Genomic DNA, 26,599 nt, shown 5'->3' on the forward strand with positions numbered 1-26,599 from the left:
GGCCGACCTTATTTTAGCATCCAGCCGGCGGCCGGTGGTCTTCCTGTCGGCCGGACCCTCAACTCAGCTCTCTCCAATCCTCCGACAGCCCCCGGCCCGGCCCGCGCCCCAAGGAGTCTGCATGTCCGTCTGAGTGTCCGTCCGTCCCTCGGACCGCAGACATGCTCAGCTTTGCGGACGCGCGCCTCTGGCTGCTGCTCGCGGCCACTTGGTGCCTGGCCGCAGCTCAGGGTAAGCGGGCCCCGGGCCGGGAGTTGGGGACCATGGGAGTGTCAGAGGAGTGTCGAAGGGGGAAACTTAGAGTGAAGCCAGCGCGGACCCCGGGAGATACAGGGATGGCCAGGCTTTTCTGGCCAGCCGCTGTGGAAGGAGCCCCAGATCCCGAGTTCAAATTGCGGCTCTTCTATCGAGCCGCAGCCGTGTGCCCCCAACCTCAACTGTAAACCCAGGGAGGTGCCTTCCCAAGATATCCCCTCCGTCCTTCCAGCTCCAAATCCGCTGATGCTCTCCGAGAGCTGTTTAAAAACAAACAAACAAACAAAAAAGCCTGCTTGTGTTCCCCAGCTGGCGGCAGGCGAGTCCCTCCTGGCAGTGTAGGCATCAGTGTGGACTGGTCGCCCTCTTCTGGGCAGTTTGGGGAGGGGCCCCCGGACAACTTGGGCTGGCCTCGTAAGTCTAGCCAGACTCTGGGGACGGTGCGGTTCCACGAAGGCTGGCTGAGCTAAAGCTGTAGTTATCTTGGGAAGCCGAGATCAATCCGAAAGTTAAAAACCATTTTTTATTCAAGTCCCTGGAAAATGGGTGGGGATTGAGGCGAGCCCCTTCTGGACAACGCCTGTGAGGAATCCGAGACTCCCTGGCCCACCGCAGCCCAAGTTGGGGTACAGGAGCCCCCAGGAGGTAGCAGGGAGGGCCTTTCTACCGGTTTCCTCATCAAGAACCAGGAAACCAGATGAGGCCTCGTCTAGCGCGGGCTGTCTCCCTTAGCCACCGAGGGCCCCATATTGCTGGGAATTGAGGGGTTAAGGGGGAGTGCCGGGGAGGGAAGGGAGGGCTAGGGACTGATTGCTCCAGAGTGGACATCTCGGGCTGGGCAGGGTACAAGGTTAGGGAGGAGAGATAAAGAAAGGGGCTGAGAACGGGGGCTAATACATTCATTACACGTTGCCCTTCGGACTCCGTCCCTCTCTGTCTGTATGCCCACTTCCAAAACTCAGCAAGTCCCCGCCGCTCGTCTCTGAAGGAAGGAATTCAATAATGGCGAGGAGAGGGGGGGAACTCCTAAAACTCGCTCATTTGGGACGCTGTATTCGGGAAGAGGCGAAGCTCACATGGTCCGCACCCCATTCCGCCCCCAGCTGGTGACTGAAGGCAGCGAAAGGACGAACCAAAATTCCTTGCTGTGGCGCCAGACTGATAATTGGGGGGGAGGGCATTTGCCCCCCCCCAGAAATAATTCCGCGGAGCGTTTTTCTAAGGCTAAATTACCTACCCCAAATTTGACCGGGACTTGCATCTTCTTGAAGTCAGGGAGTGGTTCATTATACCTCTCTCAGTAAACACGAATACAATATAGAATTAAGTTTCTCTTTTTAGACTTTGAGGCATTCAAGAGTCCCTGGGTAATTGAACCTATAGGGCCTACACCAGGGGTCTTCGATTGTCGTCCTGGCCCCAGCTTCCTTCCCCTTCCTCCTGGTCATCTTAGCTGGTCTGGTACAAGAACTTAGTTTTCTGCTTCAGTGTGGCGCCTGCCAGGGCCTGGGCCAAAGTCCAGGATACCCTTTTTGCCCAAGAGAGGGCATTGGAGATTAGCTACAGTGGAGGAGTTACAACCTGTGGTTGTAACTAATTTGCTAAATAATGTCCTGACCTGGAGAATTTCATTTATCTACCAATGCTCTTAATTATGGATTGTTAGAGGACTCCGCTTCATAGATTGGGAGTCACTGAGCTGGAAACTCATGTAAAATGTTCCAGGCACCAATGCTCCCCTGTCCACCCCACCCCTATCCTGCAGTCTTCCAAGCCAGAATAAAACACAATGGGGCTTTTCCAATTGTTCAAACCAACTATCTTTTAGTTTTTATCAGTCTGCCATGTGGCTGCTGTTCTGTCAGTGACCCAATAATGTTGTAATCGAAATTAACCATGTCTCTCATTTTCTCCTTTCCCTGCAGCTGGACAGGAGGTCAGTATCACTTTTTGATGTATTGTGGTTTGCAGTTTCTGAGTTGGTCTCAAGAAGTGATTAGATGGGGAGAAGGGCGGTGCACACTGGCATTGACTTAGGCAGCAATCCTGAGAACTATATGAAGGCTTGTGCTGGCAGATGTTAAGGACTGGATGCCCAGGGAAGGGCCCACCCTTGTGGGCTGGGCCATGGCAAGTAGAGCCTGCATGAAGGAAGAAGAGAGCTTGGGATTCCAAGCCAGTTGCTGGGGCGATAGGACCCTAGAGAGGCAGAGACACTTTTCCCTCCTCGAAATCTGGGAATGATGAGGCCTCTCTACCTGTCTGCAGGCAAGTTCACCAATCCACTTGGGGCTAGCCACAAGCAACGCAGGCATGCACAGCATCAGTATATTGAAGATGAAGCAATGAATGGTCTTGCTAATGTTTAAAGGTCTATTTACAACTCCTAACCTGGAATCCATAAAACAGTCCAGTAGCCAGCAGATAAACGTATCTGTGTAGTCTGTTCTTCCTAATGATCTTTGACTCTTTCTTTCCCACCAGACACCCAAAGGAAGAAGGGTAAGCATGAATTAATTCTTTGTAAAACTGAGAGGTGTAGGAAATTGTCACTGTTGAAGTTAATGAGATATAATAGATTTTTTAAAATAGGGGTTTTTCCCCAACATTCTGAGCAGATTAATAAGAACTCTGTGTATGTTGCCCACACTGTGGCAAAGGTCTTTCTACGTGCTGCAATTACCCTGGACAGTAATACTAGCACTGATGCTGCAGAAGGGCTGAGGGTTGTTGTCTGGTGCCCCTAGTTTTAAAAAAGGCCTTGTAGTTATAATGTACTTTGAGCAGGATGGCTTACTTAATCAGTCCCACCAACAAACCCTAAATTGAGAATAGTTTGGTTGTTCATTAGAAGTCACCCTGAGCTTTAAAACTAAGTCATTTCTCTCTCTTGTAGGGACCACAAGGAGACAGAGGTCCACGAGGTCAAAGGGTAAGGAAATCTTGATTTATAAAACCTGCTGATTTTAGAACAACTTACAAGAGAAATCCCTGGAAATTGGCAAATTAGTTCACAATAAGCAACTATTTGAACAGAACATGTTGTAAATGATACAACTGGGTAGCCAATGGGGCAAATAGATTCGTTTATGTTTATTGACCCCATTTTTCACCACCATGAAGCAAAGCCATATAACCAAGCCCACAAACTACCCCTCCCCCCAAAAAATGATTGTATCATTCTCATGGCTTCTTTTTATTGGCTAACTTATCCCTTCTTCTCAATCCCAAGGAAGTGTTTTTTAATGTTTTGGGGTGACCAACTCATTTTCACAGAGTTTTTGATGCCGTGCTAAATCTGTGTGTTCTTGGGGTACAGTGTTATTTGACAGCCAGTGGGAGCTCTTTCCTTCCCTGCTTCTGTTTTTGATGTTCATCTTCAAGGAATTGATATGTGTGCAGTATTGACTGGGTTAAAAAGCATATTTGGGACATTCCTCTGCTGGCACTTGACGTTTAATGATTATGACTATGTAATTATGAATTTTGATTAGATAGAATCCCACCTTTGCATACATCTTTGCCGGATTCTTCGGTCCAAGAAGTGTGATCCCAATTCCACCCATGTAGACCTCTATCAGAAATACAGTCATGGCATTAAGCAGTCTTCAAAATGTTCTAGTTTCCTAAAGTAATGATTACATTAAATGCTCTACCAGGGTAATCAGGAATTACAGATAACAAATGGAGGGGTCTCGGTTTCTCATTACAAGAGTCAGAAAGTGCTAAAAGACTAGCAGAGAGCAAAATCTCTGGGAAGAGATTCTGAGCATTATTTCTGGGAAGTGCATAGAGTGAGGAATTTTAACTCTGACTGATTCTTCTGGGCATCATAGAGGCAATATATCCCACCCTTTGATATATTCCCCCAAAGATCTGCCTGGTGTTGAATCTTCATGATTGCAAATGGTAATCGTCTCTCCCAAAAGGGCGGTGACCAAGCCCTCTCGTCTGCGCATTGTAGCTCCGGGCACTGATTTCAGGACCCACAGGATGCTCAACTAACTCCTCTTTTGCAAAACAGGGTCCCCCAGGTCCCCCAGGCAGAGATGGTGAAGATGGTCCCCCAGGCCCTCCAGGGCCCCCTGGTCCTCCTGGCCTTGGAGGGGTAAGAAGCTTTTGACTTTCTCATTTAACCTTCAATTCACTTTAGCACAGGATGGTCACATTTAAAAGACTAGAAGATGGCATGGAAGGGAGGAGGGGTTCAGTGGGATTGATTTTTCTTAATAGTTTTGGTAGAAATCTGCTTTGGGTGGGAAAGCATGTTCTTTATCTCACTTATTGACTTGATTCTTTCATGAGAAGATCTCTTTAGTAATCTTATTCCCTGTGTGAGCATTTGGTTCAGAGAAAGTGATGGCTAGCTGATGTCAGTGCTGATAGATACTAGCTTATTTATTACTTACGGGTATCTATGAGATCAAAATTAGATGAATTCCTTGTTTTTAAAATTTTGCAAAAGTAGTCCTCTCTCTTTCCCTCTTTTCTTCCTTCCTTCTTTCTTTCCCTCCTTCCTTATTTCTCTCTTTCCCTCCTTCTTTTCTTTTTTCCTCCTTTCCTTTTTTCTCTTTCCTTCCTTCCTTCCCCTTTCTTTCCCTTTTTCTGTCCTTCCCTCTTTCTCTCCTTTTCTCCTTCCGTTTTCCTCCTTCTCTCTTTCCTTCCTTCCCTCCTTCCTTCTTTCCCTCTTTCTCTCCTTTTTTCCTTCCCTGTTTTCCTCCTTCTCTCTTTCCTTCCTTCCCTCCTTTTTCTCTGACTTCATTTGCCTTACAATTCATCCAACCTAGCAAGCCAAACTAGTTCAAGCTTAATTTAGTCCAAGGTAATTAGAAAAGGAGTATCTGTCCTCAGGCTGTCTCAAGTGATCCTAGATCAGTTCTTGACCTCTAGTGGGGGTCCTTCTGTGTACCTCCTGGTCTTGCTGCTTTATGTCTTCACACTGTCATTCAGAAGGGTGGCTTTGACCCCCAGCTCTGCTTCAATAACTTATGTCTGAAGCTCTGTCTTCGGGGGCCCTTGCACCTCCCTGTATCTCTGCCCAGGACTCCCTAGAGCCATCCCAGGCACAGGGTAGACCTTTAGCTGAGCATTCATTTTGAGCATTGTTGGGAGGTAGGGAGCAGCAGATTCAACAGGTTGTATGCTCCAAGGAACAGAAGTTTCCTTAGACTTTCTCAAAAGGATGGAACCTCCTGTTCTTTCCTCTTTCAGCTCAACCAGGGCTGCCCTGTTTCACCCCAGCATGATGGCAATTCAAAAGGCATGAGCATCTCTTGGGTGTTACACCCCACATCTGTTTCCACAAGAGGAGTGAAGGGGCTGAGAAAGGGAGCTGGGGCTGACCCCCCTCCAGATCTTGGGAAGTTGAGTGCCATCATCACTTCCAGTCCCAGCTAACCAAAGCCAACTGTGGCAAATTGGGTTGGATTATCAAGGGCACTTTCCCTGTCTTTTCATAAATAAAGCCACCTGAAAGTAGTAAGCTAGGATGAACCTGGAGAGCAGGACTATGGCCCATGAAGGAAATTGATTTACAATGATCCCTCTGTCATGTGGGTCTCCACTGGGAAGCTTAGGAAAAGGAAAAAAGAGAAGAGGAGAGAGGAGAAGAGAGAGGTGTGCTACCAGATGAGCCGGCTTGCACCAAGATGGCCAGGGCTCAGGAAGGACCACTGACTTTCTTTGTTCTCTTTTTTTACCTCCTTAGAACTTCGCAGCCCAGTATGATCCTAGCAAAGGATTGGACATGGGCCCAGGACCAATGGTATGGATCTCAAAAAAAGAAAAATCACATTTTTTGTTCTGTTGCAAAGTTACAGTCTTCTTTGATCGTGGCGTGGCACAAAATGAAAGAGCTTATTTGTGAAAATCCAACAGGATAGTTAACACGCACCAATCCACGTGCACTCATTCCCCACACCCCTCGCCCCGCCAGCTTGGGCTTCTGGGCAATGTCTGGTTCAGCCTCTCCCCTGGCTGAGGCCAGCCTCAGCTGAAAGGGCAGAATGATGCCACCAGGCACTGCACAGAGTCTAGCACTGTGAGCTGTCCACTTGGTCTTGGGGAAATGTTGGGTATTTTTTCTTCAGCTGAAAAGAGTTCAGTTCAATTTAATAGATACTTATTCAGGGTCTAACTCACACAGTGAGTGCTAAATTAGTGCCTGTGGCATTGGATTGAAGGGCCCAGGATGTGAAAAGGTTGGGGTGAGAGGTAAAACTGCCCCTCGTTTTCTACCTGTCACAATGCACAATCAGATGGGGATGTGTTAGCTCCGCCAGCCTGGCATGATATGTGCTGCCCATGTATGATGGCCTCGGGCCCTTGACTAAGGAGAGATTTACCCGATAACCTTAGAGTGAAGCTGTGCCCAATGTGAAGGGGGTTTTCTCTGCATCCCTCTCCCACAAACTTCTCCCCCAAGCTCACTGAGCTGGTCAGAAAGAAGACCATTGGGAGGGAGGGACTGGGTGGGCAGGTGGCCTCATCTTACTTCCTGCCAACCCTTTACCAAAGCAAACCCAGCCATCAGCAGCCTGGCTTCCCTAGCTGTCCCAGCACTGCAAATAATAGTGCGTATTTATGTAGTGCTTAGATATTTTCAAAGGCTTTATGAATAACATCTCATTTTGTTTTCCCCTCACAACAACTCTGGCAGGGGGGTAGGTGCTGTTATTATCCCCATTTTACAGATGAGGGAAACGAGGCAGGAAGAGGTAAAGTGACTGGCCAAGGATCACCCAGCTAGTATTTGGGACAGATTTTGAATTCAGCCCTTCCTGACTCCAGGTCCAGGGCTATATCCACCTAAGTGCCTCTGTGAATATATTTCCAAGGTGATTAACCTATCACAGGATTTCTGTGTCTAGAGCTATGTCTAGGGAGGGTCAGGAGTATTCCAATAGGGATGCCAAGACAGGGGTAATTTTTCCCACATCCAGCCTGGCCATTCAGCTGGGCTGTGTTTTGGGGCTGTCAGCTTGTCTTGTCTAAGATGCTCATCACCTGTATCCCCTTTACAGGGTTTGATGGGACCCAGAGGCCCCCCTGGTGCAAGTGGACCACCTGTAAGTAAATTCAGATGAGTTTTTCCTTTTTACAAAGAGACCAAGTTAAGAATCCTAGTGTGAAATCCCATGGTGTTCCTGTCTCCTAGGGTGCCCAAGGCTTCCAAGGACCCGCTGGTGAGCCCGGAGAGCCTGGTCAAACTGTAAGTAGAGATATCCTGATGTGGGTATGGGTGGATTTTTCTGACGTGCAGGGGACTGGTCTAACAATAGCATCTTCTCTCCATCCCCTTAGGGCCCTGCAGGTGCCCGAGGACCCCCTGGACCCCCTGGAAAGTCTGGTGAAGATGTAAGTGGGGGTTGGGCATCACTCTAGGAGGCCATGGGCATTACTGCTGGGGCACAAGTAGAATTGACAGGGTCAGCAAATTGGTTTAAAGCACACAACTCAGATGAGTTTCCCGTTATGGGAGACAGCCTCCCTCAGCAGGATGGATGCTGCCATGCAGAGGGACAGGTACATCTTTAGAGCACACCTTTTATAACTTGTGACTTTTCCCAAAACATGGAAGCCGACAGTTGCTCTGAAAGCCTCATCTTAATTCGGGCAATGCATTAGCCAGGAATCACAAATGGAAGGATTGTCCTGCCTCTTTCCTGACAGGGTCACCCTGGGAAGCCTGGAAGGCCTGGTGAGAGAGGCATTGTTGGACCACAGGTGAGATTTTCCCCAGGACAGCATCTCTGTCCTGTCCCTGCAGAGCCACCACACACACAGTCATCAGCCAGATGTCTGACCAAACCCTAGGTGACCCAGTTTTCACCTGGCCCAGGGTGCTCTTCAACTCAGGGAGTGTGCAGGAGGTGGCCCCAAAGCCGTTAATGTGAAAGGCCTGGCTGATGAGCATGAGATGAGAGCGTGTGTTTGGGGGGGGGGGGTGGCAGTGTGGGAGAGGTATTCAAGACTAATTCCCCGCTTGTCTGTCTGCAGGGCGCTCGTGGCTTCCCCGGGACTCCTGGCCTGCCTGGATTCAAGGGAATTCGGGTATGCATCATCTCTCTCTGGATAACCGGTCCAGTGACATTGGACTTGCCTGGACAGTGAGAGAGCTGGGCAGGGGGCAGGCAGGACTCAGCCCAAGGCCCAAGCTCTGGGGGGGGAGATGCCCGTGTGCCAGGAGGACAAGCCTGTAGGGCACTTGGGAGTAGTCAGCCACCAGCTAAGCATTAGAACCCCAAATCATGGCATATCTCACGTGAAGTGATCATCCGTCCAGCCTTTGAACTCTGCAGGCAGAGAAACTGAGGCCCAGGGGGTGAAGTGGTGTGCCCCAGGTAACCCTGCTGGTCAGCACCTGGGAAAGGCTTGAGACCTTAGGTCTCCCCCTCCCAGCTCTCTTCAGGGCCTGTTGCTGGAATCCACGATAAGCTGGATGAGTCCTACTTGGGATGGGGCCTTTATTTGGAATGTTAACAAGCCAGCTCATCTCTCTAGGGGCACAATGGTCTTGATGGACTGAAAGGACAAGCTGGAGCTCCCGGTGTCAAGGTAAGGATTGAATTAGATCCATTAGAACAGCAAACGAGCTGATGCTCTCCAACCGGTACATCTCTGGCCGCTGTTGGCAAGTGGGCTCAGAAAAGGGGGCCAGTGGGGTCTGATCATTCCTGTGTGGGCTGGCCGGTGAGGCCCTCATGAAAGGCTGGGGATGCAGGGAGCCTGTGGGGCTCACCTGCACACACACACACACACACACACACACACACGTACACACATGCACACAGATATGCACACATGCATAGACATGCACACCAGGCAGGTGGCAGCTCAGAGGATGATATGGAGCCATTTGCTCACAATACACGAGTGCAGAGCTGTGTATCAGGACAGGAGGTGCACGCCCCCTGCTGGGCACAGCAGATACTAAGCTTTTTAATTGGAAATCTGATGGCTCCTCACTTTTTCAAGTGTTTCTGTATAATGAAAACAAAGGGCTTCATAAATGTCTTTCTGACTCCCTGACCACCTGAGAGCTCTCTCTCTCTCTAGTCTGGCTTTCATCTGTCTCTGGGTCCCCAGCCCTTCTCCCAGGCCTTGCCACAGTCTTTCTCCACGATATCACAACCATTATTGGGCTCCTGCGCCTGGTTCACCTACTCAGTAGATGGGAGAGGAGGAAGAGTGAGGCAGTTGGGACCCATCACAGGTTTCCCCTTCCTCCCAGGGGTCTCCAGGCTGCTCTTTATGTCAATCATCCCACATGCCTTCCCCATCCAGTGACACACCAGTCAGATCTGTCTTCGCCCTGGATCTAGCCTTAGACAAAAAGGTTCACTTAGTATTTTTCCCTCTTTATGGAGGAGGGGAAGTGCTTTACTTGAGATCACATGCCTCCTAAGCACCAGGGTCTCCTGTCCATGGCCTTCCCACTGTGGCCCCTCCCCTACATTGCCTCAATGTTGTCAGTGTGACAGGAATTTTTGAAATGCATTGTGGTTGTACATGGGCTGTACATGAAATGTTTAACACAAGAATCCATTTTTCTTTTCTGTACAGGGTGAACCTGGTGCCCCTGGTGAGAATGGCACCCCTGGCCAAGCAGTAAGTGTCCCGAGGAGCTCTTTCTTTGGAAAATGGGGAGGGAGAAGTCCCAGGTTGGGGCTCCAGGAATTGTTGTTGGGGCTTAACTGGAATTCATGACAGGATTCAATGGAGCTGGGGTCTGAGGCCTTCCATCTCCCAGCCACTTACATTTCTTGTTGGCTATCAGCGACCTCGGAAAACCACCATGAGGTGGAGAGCAGAAATTCAAATGTCTCATGTTTGTCTCTTTTTCTGCCTCCAGGGAGCCCGAGGCCTCCCAGGAGAGAGAGGACGTATTGGAGGTGCTGGCCCCACGGTAACAGCTTCCCCAGGGAGGCACCTGTCTCCTATTTTTTGGGTGGAGGGGGAGGCTTCGCTGAAGTTTCATGTTCTCACTGCTTCTTCCCATGTTCTACACAGGGAGCCCGTGGAAGTGATGGTAGCGTTGGCCCTGTTGGACCTGCCGTAAGTCTCTCAAGGCCAAGGTTATTGGGGAGGGATGGTGTAGTGGAGGGGATCTGCACTGAATTCCCAAGAACACAATGCCTAGGACTCCCATGGGGTCTTTCAAAAGATTCCATCCATAGTCACCATCCTGAGCTGAAAGATTGTTTGCAGAATCTTTGGACCCAAAGCCTTTCAGACCATTTCTGCTAAGTCTACACCTTATTCCCAAAAAAGCCATTATTCCTAAAAATCACACTTGAGACCAAAGCAGGTGCTGTGTGGTCCTCCTAGAATTCTATTATGTGTCTTTCTGCAATGAATTCAAAAGTAAAAAACAAACAAACAGAAAAACCCAGTTCACCCTTCTTTAAATAGAGGTTATGGTCTGAATGGAAGAGCTAGTACCCACCAAGGGCTATTACCATGGTGTTCCAATTCACGAGTAAGAGATTTCCCTCCCACAGAAGAGTGAAATTATTTGGAAGCCCTGAATCACCACTGGAAAAGCATTCATTTTAGAAACATGGTTTGGAATCTGCTAATGTTTCCCCAAGTCTTAGCAGACTGCAAGTGTCCATGGGACAAGCAAGCTCTCAATGGTCCCCATCAGTCTCCTCTCCATCCCCCAAACTCCCACGTCCCCATTCCACAGTCACCTTGGCCATGGCTGGTCACACCTGGTGAGGCACAGAAATGGCATCTTATCCAGCTAAAGTAGACTCTTTGCATCTAATCATCTGGAAATTAATATGGCTTTTTGACCATATTATTTATTCCAGAGACGATTGCCATCCTTTTCCAATTATTTTGTAATGATAAAAATTAAAATAATGAGAGCAGCACATCTTTTAAGGAGGGCAAAGTCCCTTAGACAAGCCCCGATGGTGCTTTTCAGTAAGTACAAGTGTGTATGTGTGAGTGTGTGTGTGTGTGTGCATGTGTGTGTATGTGAGTGTGGGAGTATGTGTGTGTAAGTGCGTTTGTATGTGTGCATGTGAGTGTGTGTGCACATGTGACTATGAATGTGTGTATATGTGTGTGTGTGTGTGTGTGTGTGTGTGTGTGTGTATGTATGTATGTGTGTGTGTTGTCAAGGTCTTCAAGGGCTGAAAAACACTTCCAAGCCAGGCCTGTTCCCATGTGTTTGCTGCTCAGCTTCTGCTGGCCACGCCTCCCCAATTTAGGAGGAGAGGGCTGCGACACCAGGGAGAACATTCTCTGCAGCCTCGCTCTGCCCAGGCTTTCCTCCCTGCTGTCCTCTGAATCTGGGCCCTCATTCTTGGCAATGGAGTCACCATGTTAGCCCAGAAACTAAAAGGTCATTGCCCCAAGAAACAGGCCCTTGCCTTCTTGACCAGTGAGGACGTTGCCTTCTGAAAGGCATCTGACCTGACTCCTTTGTCTCCCCAGGGTCCCCTCGGCTCTGCTGGTCCCCCCGGCTTCCCAGGTGCCCCTGGTCCCAAGGTGAGTGAGGACGCTCTTTCTGTTTGGTCATGGCTTACAGAGGGGTGCAAAGAGGTCTCTTTTTTCCCAACACAGTTCCCTTTGTCAAGGGGAATTTCCTAAAATGTATTGATGTAATTCTGTCCCTCTGCTTTGTTCGATAGCTCCTTTAACTAAGGCCAGTTATCAGTACAGAGCACTTAGCTGTCAGTCCATCTGGATCTCAGAGTTGGTGGTGAGAGCAGTGGGCCAGGCCAAGACTTGCTGACCCCTGGCAGGCAGGGTCCCAGAGCAGGGAGAGGGTCCCCCACTGGCCCCTATTAAGGATGAGGAACCTGAGGAGGATTTGTGCAAGTGACCCAGGTGAAGAGCCCCAGCCAGGATTCAAATCGAGAAGCGCCTCCCTATCATCCTTAGTCAGCGAGGTAAGACTTTGGTGGTCACTGTCCTCTTTGCACTTGATCTCCTAGGGAGAACTCGGCCCTGTCGGCAACCCTGGCCCTGCTGGCCCTGCTGGTCCTCGTGGGGAGCTGGGTCTTCCAGGCATGACTGGCCCTGTTGGTCCCGCGGTAAGCCATCCTGGCCTTCCAGGGAATGGGGCTGTCTGTTGGCCAGGCCTCACTGTCGCGTTCTTCTTCCCTAGGGAAACCCTGGTGCCAATGGTCTCACAGGAGCCAAGGGGGCTGCGGTAAGTATCCCTGCACAGGGATACCCCTGGTCTGGGTCTTCTGCAGGCTCAGTGCCGGCATCAGGAGAGTGACCATTGGCTGCTCTGGGCTGTGTCTGCAGGGTCTCCCTGGTGTCGCTGGTGCTCCTGGTCTGCCTGGTCCTCGTGGCATCCCGGGCCCTGCTGGTGCTGCTGGTGCCTCTGGTCCCAGAGGGCTTGCGGTGAGTGGCATCATTTCAGCAGCTTTCCCCCATGTACACACACCCCCAGCCAGCATTGCCCCCTCCATCTTTACACTCTCAGGGGCTATCTCTGGTGTACTCAACCCTTTGTCTAACTGGCTTTTAGGGTGACAAGCTGGTCAACCTAATGCTGTGTGTCTTGAGGGCCGGGAGTGGCTCACGGTGCCCCACGGCCCCTTCCAAATCTCTTGTTCCTGGCACAGCCTCCATGCCCTATTAGAGCAGCCTGCCTGGTCTGCCCCAGACAGCCCCCTGGGTCAAAGGTCTTGTCAGAAGCTTTGTCCAGTGACCTGTGCATGCTTGATTCTAGGGTGAACCTGGTCCTGCTGGTTCCAAAGGAGAAAGTGGAAACAAGGGGGAGCCGGTGAGTAGCCGCCTGTTAATCGGTGTTGGAGTGCCCTTCTTCCCTCCTCCCTCCCTAACTGAGAGGTGATGTAATTGCTCCTTTTGTTTCTTGTTTTTGTGGGGGACAGGGCTCCGCTGGGCCCCAAGGCCCTCCTGGCCCCCATGGTGAAGAAGGCAAGAGAGGACCCAATGGCGAACCAGGGTCCACCGGCCCCCCAGGACCCCCAGGACTCAGAGTAGGTGCCTTGTGAAACTCCTTGGAAGTCGGTCCTAGAGTGAGTTTCTGGACCAAGCTACAGAAACATCTGTTTGCAATCGGCCTCTAAGCCAGTGACTCACTGGCCTGGTATGTGGCTGGTGGGGTCAGGCTGTTTTCTGCCAGACCTGATCGCTCCTAGTGGATTCTTTGATTCAGGCAGAGGTGGGGGACTGCGTTGGGGACTCTGTGTTCTCTCTGCTTGGGGGGGGGGTCCCATGGCAGGATTGTCTGACCAGTTTATGTCCTCCTTGGCAGGGGGTTCCTGGATCCCGGGGTCTTCCTGGAGCTGATGGCCGAGCTGGTGGCATGGTAGGTGGACCCCAGAGACTCCCTTTAGCCTACCACCCCACAAGCCAACCCCACCCTCTGCAGACTTGGCCAGACAGTGTGGGCCTCACCTCTTGTCTCTCTCTCTCTTTTTAAACAGGGTCCCCCTGGTAACCGAGGCCCCTCTGGTCCTGCTGGAGTCAGAGGCCCCAACGGAGATGCTGGAAGACCTGGCGAGCCTGGTCTCATGGGCCCCAGAGTAAGTTCCAGCACTGTCCTGGCACCTGCAAGCTCTCTGTTGTATCTGACGAAAGGAGAGAAAGGGCCCAAAGGGACTTGGTCACTGCATGTGGGTAGAGGGCAGGGCTCTTAAAGGGACTTTTGTCCAAGCCCAGTTGGTGGCTTCCTCATGGGGGTGTCCTGATTCTGGGCTGTTCACATGACCCAAAGCCAAGTCCCCATAGCAGCCAAAGCTTATCGATCTCATTCTAAGGCTGGTTGGGGGTTGCTGCTCACGGATCCGTGGAGGGGCAAGGCTCCTCATTGCATTCTAAGTCTTCATTTCATGGGGCCCGGGAGCTGGGAGGGCTGCAAGCTTCCTAAGAGCCCATGGCCCAGTGGTCAGGGTCTGGCTCCAGCCTTCTCTGTAGACAGCGGTCCCCTGTAACCATGGCGACAGCAATTCATCGAACCCAAAGCAGACAGGCCTCTGTCACAATGCGGCATCACACAGAGACCCAGCCCCTTCACTTTTTAACAGGAGAGGGAGCCAAGACTAGAGCACAGCACAGCAAAGGGCAGAGCCAGGGTTTACAAGGCTTTCTAACACAGCACGCATTTTAGAAATTATCTGAAAAAATAAGTTTGATGTGGGGGAAAAGATGTGCACATCTAACGTGTCTCTTAGAAGTTTCTTCCATTACTGACCAATAGGTGAGTTAAATTGCACTTACAACAGAGACAGACAGACAGACAGAAACCCAGAGAGAGACAGTGACAGAGAAGGCAGGTGTCTTCCAGATCCTTTCCCTTAGACCTCCCAAAGATAGGTGCTAGGTTAAAGATACCACACCATTCTCAAAGCTAAAGCACTAACCCAGTTGCCTTCTCCCATTGCTAGGGTCTCCCTGGCTCCCCTGGAAATGCTGGCCCCACTGGTAAAGAAGGCCCTGCCGTAAGTATCACGTGCCTTCCACCGCCCCCTCCCCCCGCATGTTCAGATGCCAGGCTTTTAGCCTGGTGACCAGCACACTGAGAGCCCAGAGTGTCCCACAGAGTGTCCCCAGTGCACACACGAATGGGACACATGCTGGGAGTGGGGATACTCTGCATTCTCTTTGGAAGAACCAGATGCATTTGGAGTGGGCCAGGCCCAGGGAGCAGGCACCCTCCTCACTCATCCTCACTCCTCCCATGGCCAGCAAACGGACACCCATGGAGATCTTGCTCCAGGTCCTAAGTGCCTTATCTCTTTTAGGGTCTTCCTGGTGCTGATGGCAGACCCGGCCCCACAGGTCCTGCTGGGAATAGAGGTGAACCTGGTAACATTGGCTTCCCAGGACCCAAAGGCCCTAATGTAAGTATGAGGGCAGCACGCCCTTCGTTCATTCATTTGGCCAAAATGGGTCAAGTGGCCGTTGTGGGCCAGAGTAGCTCTGAGGGTTAGACGCAGGGATGGGCCCATAAATGAGGCCCCTGCCCTCAGGGGAAACAGGGAGAACTCCTTCACTGAAGCCCAGCAAAAAAAGGGTTGTGGCTGAGAAATCTGTGACCATGCCTCCTCTTGCCCTCCATTGAACCTCAGAATGCCTTCTGGGAAGGTGGCAGGCGTGCCCTCTGCCTCCAGCCCCCAGCCCCCAAGCTTTCAGGACCTCCACCCACAACTGGGCCTAGCTTGTCTGTGCTTGGGCCAGCTCTTTGTCTTATCTGCCCCAAGGTGTCCTCCCCTCTCACCCCACTCTGTTGCACCAGGGCCAGCCTACTCCTCATGCATGACAGCCAAGGCCTCCTTTGAACTCTGTGTCTTTATGAGCACTGGCCTGCCCAGCGCTCTGCCCTACTCCAGGCTCCCAGGGACCACTGTAGACATGCCCCTCACTGTTCTCTTGCCCCATGTCCTCAAAACCCACTGTCCTGAAGCCTGGGTCTCCTGATAGATTTGCTCCAGCACTCACACCTGCTGGGCCTGTGTCTGCCCACCAACCACCACAAGAGTCTGACATAGCGTGTGGGTGAGGTACTATGGGAGAGAAAGCAAAAGTGAACCAAAGTGAGAGGAGGCTGTCTATCATGCAGAGACATGTGTTTATGTGCACACATGTGCCTGGGATTATTGCCTGAGTGTGGGTGGCCATGGTCATGCTTCTTTCCTTTTCATGCTTTTATTTCAGGGCGATCCTGGCAAAAGTGGGGACAAAGGTCACGCTGGTCTTGCTGGTGCTCGGGTGAGTTTGAGGGCCCCGAGATGCCAGGGGAACAGAGAAGCCTCAGTATCACTGAGGGTTAGGGTGCATCGCCTCGTCCTTTTAGGCCGGCCACGAGGCTGGAGGGTGTGAGGCCAGAGGTCCCACCCAGCCTGTGGCCTGTTAGCAAATGCTACATCCGGGGCTGAACTCCACCCCGCTCCCCAGGAAAGTGCTTCAGGCCATCAAGTTGGCCTGTTTACCCAGGGTCCAGCTTTGGTGCGATCCAAGGAGTGGAGGCCGTTGGTGTCCTGGGAGGAACCAGGTGTGAAGGGGCTACATCTGAGCTCTGTTAAGACCCTCTCAAGGGCCATTCCCGGGCTCACCACTCCACAGCTGGTGCAGAAGGGAGTCAGGACTCCCAAGGCATCCAGAGAGCCTCAGGACCAAAGGGCAGACCACGGCTCCTTCCTTGATCTTGTAAAAAGCAGGGTCACGTGGGCCAGAGTTACTGCCCTCAGGTGGGCCCTGGCTGAGCCAGGACCCTGCCCCACCTGGCCACTCAGAGATGTTTCTCACATTTCTAGGGCCTTCTTGGCGTGGTTGGACACTGCCTTCTGCCTTTGGGCCCTTAGGTGATCTTGTGTCTCTGCTCTTCCACAGGGAGCTCCTGGCCCTGATGGGAACAACGGTGCTCAGGGACCCCCTGGCCCTGCTGTGAGTATTGCTTCAGCCCACTCTCCTGGGCCTGAGGCTCCGAATGGCATTTTCTCCTCCGTTCCAGTTCAGAACAAATGACATTTCCCCTTTTTGGCTTTTAGGGTGTCCAAGGTGGAAAAGGTGAACAGGGACCCGCTGGTCCTCCAGGCTTCCAGGTAAGATAGGCTGAAATCTGTCCCCCTCTCTAGGCCTCAGGCCCCTCCTTGTTCAGCTGCAGGACCCCAGATGCAATCAGAATTAACATTTGGTCTGCCTTTCTCTTGGTATAGGGTCTGCCTGGCCCCTCAGGCCCTGCTGGTGAAGGTGGCAAAGTAGGAGAAAGGGTGAGTACTTGGTTTAGTGGTGGCCCTGCCCTGCCTCTCACACACACATGCAGACACATACACCACCCCTAGCCCCCAGCCCCACCCTGCCTGCATTGGCATCAGTGGGCACTAGTGAGCCCTCTTCCCATGGAAACAAGGTTTCTCTCTGGTGGCTTCTGGGAGTCTTGAATGAGTGTTGAGGAGGGTGAATGGACTGACTGCTCCTCCTTCTTTTCTCTAGGGTGTCGCTGGTGAATTTGGCCTCCCCGGCCCGGCTGGCCCAAGAGTGAGTATCCCTCGGCAATGTCTTATTTGAGTGCCCTCAGATGGGACTAGGAGTCATTTTCAGACAGACGTTGGGCCCCAGTGGTCAGCCTGCCCATTCACCCCTCCTGTGCCCAATGTGGACACCAACATGCCGGCCCACTGCGCCAGACATGGAGGCTGTCATTCTCCTCAGAGCTGGGCTGGCCACGCTTTAAAGCCTAGTTCTTGTGTGGCAGGAAGAAAGGCACAGGATTCTTGGTAGTTTCTTCATATTTTTAGAAGAAACTTCAAATAGCAGATCTGCCCTGAATGGGTTAGAAACAAGATCTATGAATGGCTTCCCAAGGGGACCAGCTGAGCTACAGGTGACCCCACACTGTACAGAGGCCTGAAGGGCCCTGATGCTGGACCCAAGAGCCAACAGCAAAGAGACTAGATGGCCTCTGTGCACTCTGGCCTTGGTCCTGGGCTGACCAGGGCCTGGGAGGTTCGCTTTCCTTCTCATCAGGAGAGGGATGGGCTAAGAAGAGCCCCCAGGCCCATGCTAAGAGTCAGGGCCCTAGGCAGTCAGCTCTTCCAGCACCCTTTGGGGGCAGCTGGGGAAAGGAATGTACAAATGTGCCCATTTCCCTGACAAGGCCATTTCTAGAGAGAATGTGGCCAGGGTACCCAATACCCTTTCTCTTCCAGGGTGAGCGTGGTCCCCCTGGAGAAAGTGGAGCTGTCGGTCCTACAGGTTCCATCGGAAGCCGAGGTGCATCTGGCCCCCCGGGTCCTGATGGCAACAAGGTAGGGGACAATGAATGCCTTCACCCTGGGCATCAACAGGGTTATGGAAGGGACCATATTTTTTTAGTTAATTAGTTATGTCCAACTCTCTGTGACCCCAATTGGGGTTTTCTTGGCAAAGACACAGGGGTAGTTTGCCATTTCCTTCTCTAGCTCATTTTACAGATGAGGAAACTGAGGCAGAGTTAAGTGATTTGCCCAGGGTCAGACAGCTAGGTATCTGAAGTTGGATTTGAACTCAGGGCCGGCACTCTCACTACTGTGCCACCTAGCTGCCCCGTAATGGGCCATAGGAATATCCTTATTCCACAGAGAAGAAAGCTGAAGTCTGTAGGTGGGAAGGGACTCACCCAAGCAGAAGCTAAATTTGAAGTCCAGGACAGATCCTAAATTCTTTGCCATGCAAATACTTCCCTGGAGAAAATGGCTCAAGCCACTTTCACACCTCCCAAATTTGTCCTGTTTACCTGGATGATGCTTGTGGCTTGGGGGGAAAAGGTTTTGCTCCTCTCCCAAAGCACCAGTCATCTCTGATACACCCCACTCCTCCCTTTGGGGAGGGAAGGCCTGGCTGCCTCGGGCTTGGGGTGAGGCACAGACTAAACTGGCAGCCTGGAAAGGGCAGGGGTCTCTGAGTCTATACACGCTACCTTCACAGGGGTTACCCTGGCAAGGCTCCCCCCAGCTGAGAGAGACACGGATCCTAGGCAAATATCGGGGGGAAGAGGAACCTCTCCAGGCCCTACCTTCCTATTTCTTCCTTCTTCCTCAATGGAAGTGGGTGAGGTGTGGAAGATGGTGACAGGATAAGGATGGGGCCTCCCTCACTCTCCATACCTGGGCTTCATCCCCTCTCTAGCCTCCCCTGGGCATGGGACACTCCACGAACTAAGCATTTCTTTTATTTGGGGGCAGGGTGAGCCTGGTGTCGTTGGTGCCCCTGGAAGTGCTGGCCCCGCAGGCTCTGGGGGAGTACCAGGAGAGCGAGGTGCTGCTGGCGTCCCTGGAGGCAAAGGAGAGAAGGTGAGTAGGAGCCCGACAATGCTGTGGGCAGGGCAGAGGATCGTTGTGGACCAAGAGTGTGTGGTCCACCCCTCAGGGTAGAAGGGCCAGGACTTGGCCAGAGGGGCTCAGGGAGAAGACATGAAGAACAAGAGGACCTTGGCCTTCAGTGCCTCTGCCAATGCCCCAGGGTGACCCGGGTGATGGAGACATTGCCGACATTTCTGGAAATCCGGGGTGTTGTTCCTGCCTCCTCTAGCACCTTTTGGGTCAGCTTTTAGCCAAAAGCCATCAAGGGAAGGTGGCCACATGGTCTTCTTCTGCTTCCAGGGTGAAACTGGCCCCAGAGGTGACTTCGGTAACCCAGGCAGAGACGGCGCTCGGGTGAGTTCAGCTTCCTTTCCCCCAGCTCTCTTGGCCAAGGAGCTGGTAGGAGAAGGACTGGGACTAGTCAGAGGTCACTGTCCTTTGAATGCCCCACTGATGGTTACAAACAGTTTCTAGCCTCTGGAATCCTGCTGGACAAAGAATGTCAACTTTCGGGGGTCTTCTTTTGCTAGTCAAGCTGTTACCAAGCACTGCTGAGCACAAGCTGATGGTTACAGGCCTTTGGAAGTTAAGATAGGCTGAAGTTAAGGCTTCCACCAGGAAGTTTGGCCCTGCGGAGACTCAAACTGGAAGGTTCTGGGAAAGATGCCAAACTGAGGGTTCTGCTTTTCCTGCTGCCAAATTTGGGGTCATTCTAAGACCCTGCAGCAAGGAGACCCCAGGAAAAAGTCCCAGAGGTACAAGGGTTATTTCCCTGACCCTGCCCTCAAGCTGGAGTGTGCTCTGACTGCAGACCCTCCTGCGTGGAGAGGGGAGGGAGGGCTCCCAGAGCCCCTGCATCCCTTGCAGTGTTCCATGGCCTCGATTCTTGGAGCCCTCTCCTGACGGCTTCACTAGTCCTTGTATCTGGAGCTGAGGGTGGCCATGTGTCAACATAACAGAGGCAGAAAGGGGGGGGGAAGAGGAGGACAGGAGGGGAGGGTAAGGAAGAGGGGAGTGTTCACTGACAATGGGGAGCAGTAACTGGCGAGTAAGATCCCTTTCTCATTCTTTCTTTAGGGAGCACCTGGAGCAATGGGTGCCCCAGGGCCTGCTGGGGCCACAGGCGAGAGGGTAAGCATGCATTCCTTCTGAGCAGCACCCCAGCTCTTAGGCAGAGCCCAGGCAGTTATGGCAGCTTGGGGTAAACCCTACTTGAAGCCCTGCTCTGCCTCCTAGGATAGCCAGGAACCAACAGAAGCATTTTTCCCACTGTCTGGCCACTGAGCACACCTACCCCCAGACTTTCCGTGTTCAGCATCTCACAACACTCTGGCTTCTCAAGTTTCAGCTGAATGAGCTGGCTGATGAATCAGTCAATTAATGATCTCCAGATGCCTCATGGACACACACACACACACACACACACACATACATATACACGCAGACACACACACACAAAGACACAGACACAGAGACACACACATACAGACACACATACACATACATACATACACAGACACACACAGACACACACACATACAGATACACACACAAACACACCCACAGACACACACACACACACATACAGCCACACATACACATACATACACATGCAGACAGATACACACACAGAGACACACCCACAGACACAGACACACACAGACACAGAGACACACACATAGACACACCCACATACATACAGACACACATACACATACAGATACACGCACACAGAGACACACCCACAGAGACACAGACAGACAGATAGACACACACACACACACACACACACACACACACAGGCACCCGCCCCCTAGGCCTCATTTAGTGGACCCAAAAGCTTGCACCAGGCAGTCCATCGGCCTCCATCCCGACTAGTCCTTCCTGAAGCCTGTGGCTCCTTCTGAGACAAGACACAGGCCAGTAGCAGCAGCCCCTCCTGCCTCCCCCGGCTCTTTGTAACTGGCCCTCCTGGAGCTCCCATTTCCAGCGCTGCGGCAGCTTACCAGACATGGTAGCCATCAGCCTCTGTTGCTTCCTGGCTACACTTGCTGACCACTTGCCTTTGGTCTCTCCAGGGTGAAGCTGGCCCTGCTGGTCCTGCCGGCCCCACTGGTGCCCGCGGTGCTCCTGTAAGTAGCCCCACACCTGGTTTTGTCAAACTGTGAGACTGGGAAGTCGGGCCAATGTCTGACCCAAAGTCTCCAAATGCTTCTTGTCCCTTCTTCCACGCAGGGTGATCGTGGAGAGGCTGGCCCCGCTGGCCCCAATGGCTTTGCTGGCCCTCCTGTGAGTACGGGTTAATCTACATGAGTGGGCACCAGGCTGGGGAGCAGCGGAGTAGAGGCTTTACTACTCCAGTGGTTCTTCTCCCCTAGGGCGCTGCTGGCCAAGCTGGAGCCAAGGGAGAACGCGGAACCAAAGGACCAAAGGGAGAAAATGGTGCTGTTGGCCCTACTGGCCCTGTGGGGGCAGCTGGCCCTTCGGTGAGTGGCCCTTGCTGGTCAGCCCGGCTTGACTTCCTGGGAATGGCCCACAGACCATTCCATCCACCAGTTGTATTGAGTTCTTTCTGTGAAGACAGCCCCAAGTAGAGCTAACGTCAAGTGGAATGGATCCAGGGGTCTGGGGTGGACTTCCAGCCCAGTGCCTCCCCTCAGCAATGTCTACACACACCAGCCGTCTAGCTTGCTCACACCTGTGCCCACAAGGATGCCGTGAGGTGGGGAGCAAAGTCTTGCTATTCTCATTTCACAGAGGAAGGGACTGAGGCACAGAGAGGGTGAGTGGCTGGCCTGGGATCTTAGAGTATTGGCGCTGGACTCCCTCCAGGACCCCCAGCTGCCTCTGATGATTTAGGTATAGCCTGACCTGAAGGGAGAAGGGTAAACATCCCTTCAAACAGCCCAGATCTAGAAAAAGAAAAACATCACAGAGACTCCCATCACACAAATCGCCGTCCTCAGCTTCCTCAGCTGATCTCCCATGGCCTGCCCCTAAAACAGGGCGGGTCTCACCAAATGCCAGGCATGAGCTCAGGAGGGAAGTCTTCCTGAACCAGAGGCTGACTTCATGGAAGGGCGACTGTCAGGGGCCCCTCTGACTCTTGCTCCTCTTCCTCCTTTTCTGATCTAGGGTCCCAGTGGCCCCCCTGGTCCTGTCGGAGGTCGTGGTGATGGTGGCCCCCCTGTAAGTCCTTGAAGTAAACCGTGGTCCTCTGCTTGGCCTGTAGATGGCAGGTGACACTCTAGGGGGTTGGGACAGGGAACAGGAGGACACACAGAGACACATCCTGCACACCTGTGCTCTTGTGGTTGGCTCTGGAGTAGAGCTTCCCAAATGGGAGTCAGGACCTGGGCTCATGTTCCTTCTTGTGTCCCAAGTCTGGCAGACCTCCCTCTGCTTCTCCACCCCCTCTTCAGGCTCCCCTTCTCCAGGACATCTTGAGCTTCCTCCCCCATTTTCCAACCTGTGGGGGGGAGTCCTTATCAGCACTGGCCCCTCTCCTGGGATAGAAGGCTTCAGGCAGCCTAGCCCCTCTCTTGGGATAGGAGGAAGCATCATCATTGTCCCCTCTCCTGGGATAGGAGGCTTCAGGCAGCCTGGCTCACGCCTGTCTCACAGAAGTGCAATCAGTGTTCCCTTGGTGCCCCCAAAGTGTTGGAGTTAGTGCAAAGGCATGTTAGAAAGGGGAATGGAGGTGTGGCAAGTCTTTGGGATACACCTCCAATCATACCTTGCAGACCATGGCCTTGGTCACAACTCCAGGGAACTTAAAGGAGAAACACCCCAAGCCCATAGCTCAATAATGAGTGACCATCAACCTTGACCCTGGCCTTAACCTTGACCTTTCTTTCAATGCACTTGCTTCCTAGGGTGCAACTGGTTTCCCTGGTGCTGCTGGAAGAACTGGAGCCCCTGGCCCTGCTGTGAGTAAATCCTTGCCAACTCCTGGATAGATCCAAGAGGAAAAAATGTGCCTCGATGGCTAGAATATGTCTCAACTAGTGGCTGCCCCATCCACCCCTAGCAGAGCACAGAATCTCACAATCTGCTAAGAAAACCTGGCAGAGAATCAATCGGGGATGTGGAAGGTGACAGGTTTAATCCCCAGCAAACACTCCTTTTGCTCCTGATCAGGAAGCACTGTCCCCCAACCCCTTAGTTTGTTCAAAGGCAAGTCAGAATCATTTGTGGGTCAGACCCATCCAAGCCTAGCGATCCTGCCCCCCTGTGGCCAGAGTTGGCAATGCCAACCCCGAGCTACTCCGCAGAAGCCAAGGATCCAGTCCTGGGCAGAGGCAGTAAGGAGAAGGGATCCTATGCTGGCGTTTCCAATGTGGGAGCTTCGGTAAATCCTCTGAATGCCCCACTTGGTACCTAGACAATAAACAAAGTGGGAGGGTGGGGATGCTGTTGTCGGCTCCCAAAGTCGCCCTGGGCCCCAGGCCTTGCCGTAACCTGCTCATGGCTGCAGTGTGCCAGCCCCCTCCTCTCAGGAGCCAGCCCCTGCACTGACCTGTGAATCACCACGGCCTTATTAGATATGGACACTCTGCTCCCCAGGGGAGCTCCCCATGCCAAGGGAAGCCCTGGAAATCACCCCAGATTTCTCAGTTGGATGCCCCATGACTTACCCCTTGGGTGACTTGCCCCTTTCCCTCTCCATTCTGGTTTGCCCTTGTCCCATTCCCCCTCCATGGCTTTGGGGAAGGATGTAACCCTCTCTGCTTGCCTTCAGGGTATCACTGGTCCTCCTGGTCCCCCTGGTGCTGCTGGAAAAGAAGGCCCTCGTGGTCCTCGGGGTGACCAAGGTCCCCTTGGCCGGGCTGGAGAGACAGGTGCTGTTGGCCCCCCTGGCTTCGCTGGAGAGAAGGGTCCCCCCGGAGAGTCCGGCGCTACCGTAAGTGCCATCCCAGCATCCCCTGAAACAACCCAATGCACAGAGCACACACCTCTCAGGGGCCTGCTGGCCACCTTCTCAGCTTATACCAGAAGGGTCGGGGTGGCCTGTTTGTAGAAAGCCTAATGTGTACAGGGATGCAGGCCTTGAATGGTGCAGCATCTCCAGCCAGGCCTCAGATGCATGGGTGGTACCCAGCCTGGCCACAGCATTCAGCATCCTTCCTTTTCTCCAGGGCCCTCCTGGCTCCTCAGGTCCTCAAGGGCTTCTTGGCGCTCCTGGAATCCTTGGTCTGCCTGGCTCAAGAGGAGAGCGTGGTCTTCCTGGGGTCTCTGGAGCCCTGGTGAGTAGTGGCAGTGATTGGCCAAAGGGTCAATCTGCTCCTTCGCTCCCTGTCTCCCTCTGGCCCTTTCCTCATCCTTCCTGCTGGGTCTGTGTAGACGCCAGCCTAAAAGGGAATTGGCCTCTCCTCCATTACAGTGGAAGACCTAGCATCTTTAACCCAAGGGTGGGGTCAGGTCCACAGAAGCTGAATCCCTCCCCTGATTCAGATGTGTGCCCACCACCAGAATTAAGTGGAGCCCCATCCCAGCCATGCACCACTAAATGGCAGCCCCACGTCCAGCTCCTGCTGCCAGGGGCCACTCACCCAGCTGGCTCCTTGCCCCTCACCATCAACTGAAAGGGGCGTATTGTTCGCTAGTGGATTCACTGCACACTTTTCTGCCTTTTCAGGGTGAGCCTGGTCCTCTTGGCATCGCTGGTCCTCCAGGCGCTCGAGGTCCCCCTGGTGCCGTGGGTAACCCTGGCGTCAATGGTGCTCCTGGTGAAGCTGGTCGTGATGTAAGTCAAGGGCCCAGGTGGCTCCAGAAGGGGGTCCTTGCCACAAAGCAACAGTCACAATGTTCTCTTGACGCATCTGAAAGGGATGTTGGACAACAGTCAGGAGGATAGCAGGCCATCCCTCAGACATCCCAGAGGGATTCCCCCAGGTGGCTTGAGAAAACGCCACAAGTGAGGGGCTGGCAGCTAACCTCACTCTTTCCACTCTGGTCCCCTCACTGCAGCTGCAGTGAAGAAAGGACAAGTGATAAACTGGACAGTGTCCAGGACAGGGGAGAGGGAGGACAGCCTGGGGCTGAGAGGCAATGGCTCACAGAGAGCAGCACAGTGAGCTGGGCCCAGGCAAGAGAAGGCTTAAGGAAAATGACGGGGTTGGCCCCTAGGACTGAACAAGGAGCCATGCGAGGAAGGTCCAGGGGGCAGACAGAAGCTCAAGGCCAGGAAGAAGTCTATGAGGAGTAGGGCTGGTCAGAAGAGGAATGAGTCCTGGCCTGGCAGTCGGAGCTGGGCAGGTTCACTGGGGCCAAGGGAGAGAAGAGTCTTGTCTGAAGGCCAGCTGGCCCAGATGATCCTGAGGAAATCCCAAGATTGGCTTGGACTTTGGCTGCTTTGCAGTCAGAGGCCTGGGGGACAGAGAGGCCTGAAGTCAGAACCATTTAAGCTTGAACCTGCTTCTAACACTGGGTAATGGCTCTGGGCCTCGCTTTCCCCATCTTTAAAATGAATAGGTCCCTTTGAGCACCGAATCTAGGGACCTGTGAATCCTAGAGTCTGAGGCTGTCTTCATGGACGCGGGGGTGGAGGGCTGCAGGTCTCTGGCCCTGACCCTTCCTTTGACAGATAAGGCAGTTAGAGGTAAGGGAAGCTGTTTGCCCAGAGCCAGGCCTCACACTCAGCTTTTGGATGCCAAATCCTGCTTTGTTGTGTCGTAGAAAGTAGAGGTGGACTTGGGAAGGAACTGGGATGTTGAAATAGAGGGGCCAAGTCTTGAATGCATGAAGAATTGATGTCCAGACCCTGGGCTAAATGCACAAATGCAAAAGCAAAGACAATCTCTGCCCTCAAGGAGCTTACCTTCTAATAGGAGGAGGCCAGACAGAGCAGAGTGGTGGCCAGGGAGAGGCACTTTGGTCCACAAAATCACTGGGACAGTGTGTGGGGCCACAGGGAAGCACGTTGACCTGTCCCACCCAGGCACAGTGGCAGCTGACGTGATTATGGTTCCAGAACTGGATTAGGGCTGGCAAGGAAAGGGTACAACTGTGTCACTGCTGGCAGGGTCTCACTTATATTGCCGACTGGCCTTTAAAAAGTCTGTTGGGAGGTGGGGCTAGCATTTATTTATAGAGCCCTTTTAAGGTTCACAAAGCACTTTATGTATTATCTCATCTTATCCTCAACAGTGCTGGGATGTCAGTGTCATTATCATCCCATCTTATAGATAAGGAAACTGAGGCAGGCAGCGATTAAATGACTTGTCCAGGGTCACACAGCTAGCAAGTATCTGAGTCTTCCAGACTCTGGCCTCATGCCTATTCACAAGCTCTTTGCTTATCAAAGCCCTAGGAAGTCTTACAATTGTTTCTGTAGATAAGGGTTGCACTGGGTGACCACTGAGGTCCTTCAGGCTCCTTGATACAGCAGATGCTAGAAGGCCAGAGGCCCAATGGGCTGAAGAGACATAGACAGGGCTCAGAGAAAGGGGTCAAGGAACAATCTGTCCCCAAGCATCACCATGCACATCCTTCTGTGTTCTTTGTACCCCAGACCTTAGCCGGTCGGCAGTCTGGCCTGGCACACAGTAGATGTGTGGGGAAAGCTG

At 52.6% G+C, this 26,599-nt stretch overlaps 1 protein-coding gene across 1 annotated transcript in view; it reads left to right on the forward strand.

Moving 5' to 3' along the window:
- The window catches only part of COL1A2 (collagen type I alpha 2 chain), a 32,585-nt gene continuing 5,986 nt past the window's right edge, over positions 1-26,599 (forward strand). Inside the window, exons 1-42 of the mRNA XM_078153844.1 lie at positions 1-439; positions 488-669; positions 2,181-2,191; positions 3,152-3,187; positions 4,280-4,363; positions 5,963-6,019; positions 7,278-7,322; positions 7,412-7,465; positions 7,558-7,611; positions 7,927-7,980; positions 8,254-8,307; positions 8,758-8,811; positions 9,820-9,864; positions 10,109-10,162; positions 10,267-10,311; positions 11,704-11,757; positions 12,207-12,305; positions 12,380-12,424; positions 12,526-12,624; positions 12,956-13,009; positions 13,119-13,226; positions 13,505-13,558; positions 13,677-13,775; positions 14,637-14,690; positions 14,994-15,092; positions 15,907-15,960; positions 16,582-16,635; positions 16,740-16,793; positions 16,908-16,961; positions 17,185-17,229; positions 17,901-17,999; positions 18,915-19,022; positions 19,332-19,385; positions 20,109-20,162; positions 21,110-21,163; positions 21,267-21,320; positions 21,410-21,517; positions 22,167-22,220; positions 22,907-22,960; positions 23,773-23,934; positions 24,170-24,277; positions 24,670-24,777. Coding sequence (XP_078009970.1) covers positions 162-439; positions 488-669; positions 2,181-2,191; positions 3,152-3,187; positions 4,280-4,363; positions 5,963-6,019; positions 7,278-7,322; positions 7,412-7,465; positions 7,558-7,611; positions 7,927-7,980; positions 8,254-8,307; positions 8,758-8,811; positions 9,820-9,864; positions 10,109-10,162; positions 10,267-10,311; positions 11,704-11,757; positions 12,207-12,305; positions 12,380-12,424; positions 12,526-12,624; positions 12,956-13,009; positions 13,119-13,226; positions 13,505-13,558; positions 13,677-13,775; positions 14,637-14,690; positions 14,994-15,092; positions 15,907-15,960; positions 16,582-16,635; positions 16,740-16,793; positions 16,908-16,961; positions 17,185-17,229; positions 17,901-17,999; positions 18,915-19,022; positions 19,332-19,385; positions 20,109-20,162; positions 21,110-21,163; positions 21,267-21,320; positions 21,410-21,517; positions 22,167-22,220; positions 22,907-22,960; positions 23,773-23,934; positions 24,170-24,277; positions 24,670-24,777 — 3,150 coding nt within the window. The 5' untranslated portion in view covers positions 1-161. The remainder of the gene's footprint in view (positions 440-487; positions 670-2,180; positions 2,192-3,151; positions 3,188-4,279; positions 4,364-5,962; positions 6,020-7,277; positions 7,323-7,411; positions 7,466-7,557; positions 7,612-7,926; positions 7,981-8,253; positions 8,308-8,757; positions 8,812-9,819; positions 9,865-10,108; positions 10,163-10,266; positions 10,312-11,703; positions 11,758-12,206; positions 12,306-12,379; positions 12,425-12,525; positions 12,625-12,955; positions 13,010-13,118; positions 13,227-13,504; positions 13,559-13,676; positions 13,776-14,636; positions 14,691-14,993; positions 15,093-15,906; positions 15,961-16,581; positions 16,636-16,739; positions 16,794-16,907; positions 16,962-17,184; positions 17,230-17,900; positions 18,000-18,914; positions 19,023-19,331; positions 19,386-20,108; positions 20,163-21,109; positions 21,164-21,266; positions 21,321-21,409; positions 21,518-22,166; positions 22,221-22,906; positions 22,961-23,772; positions 23,935-24,169; positions 24,278-24,669; positions 24,778-26,599) is intronic.

The sequence above is a fragment of the Phascolarctos cinereus genome, unplaced genomic scaffold (genome assembly GCF_003287225.1).
Source record: "Phascolarctos cinereus isolate Bilbo 61053 unplaced genomic scaffold, phaCin_HiC Scaffold_1;HRSCAF=81, whole genome shotgun sequence".
Lineage (NCBI taxonomy): Eukaryota > Metazoa > Chordata > Mammalia > Diprotodontia > Phascolarctidae > Phascolarctos > Phascolarctos cinereus.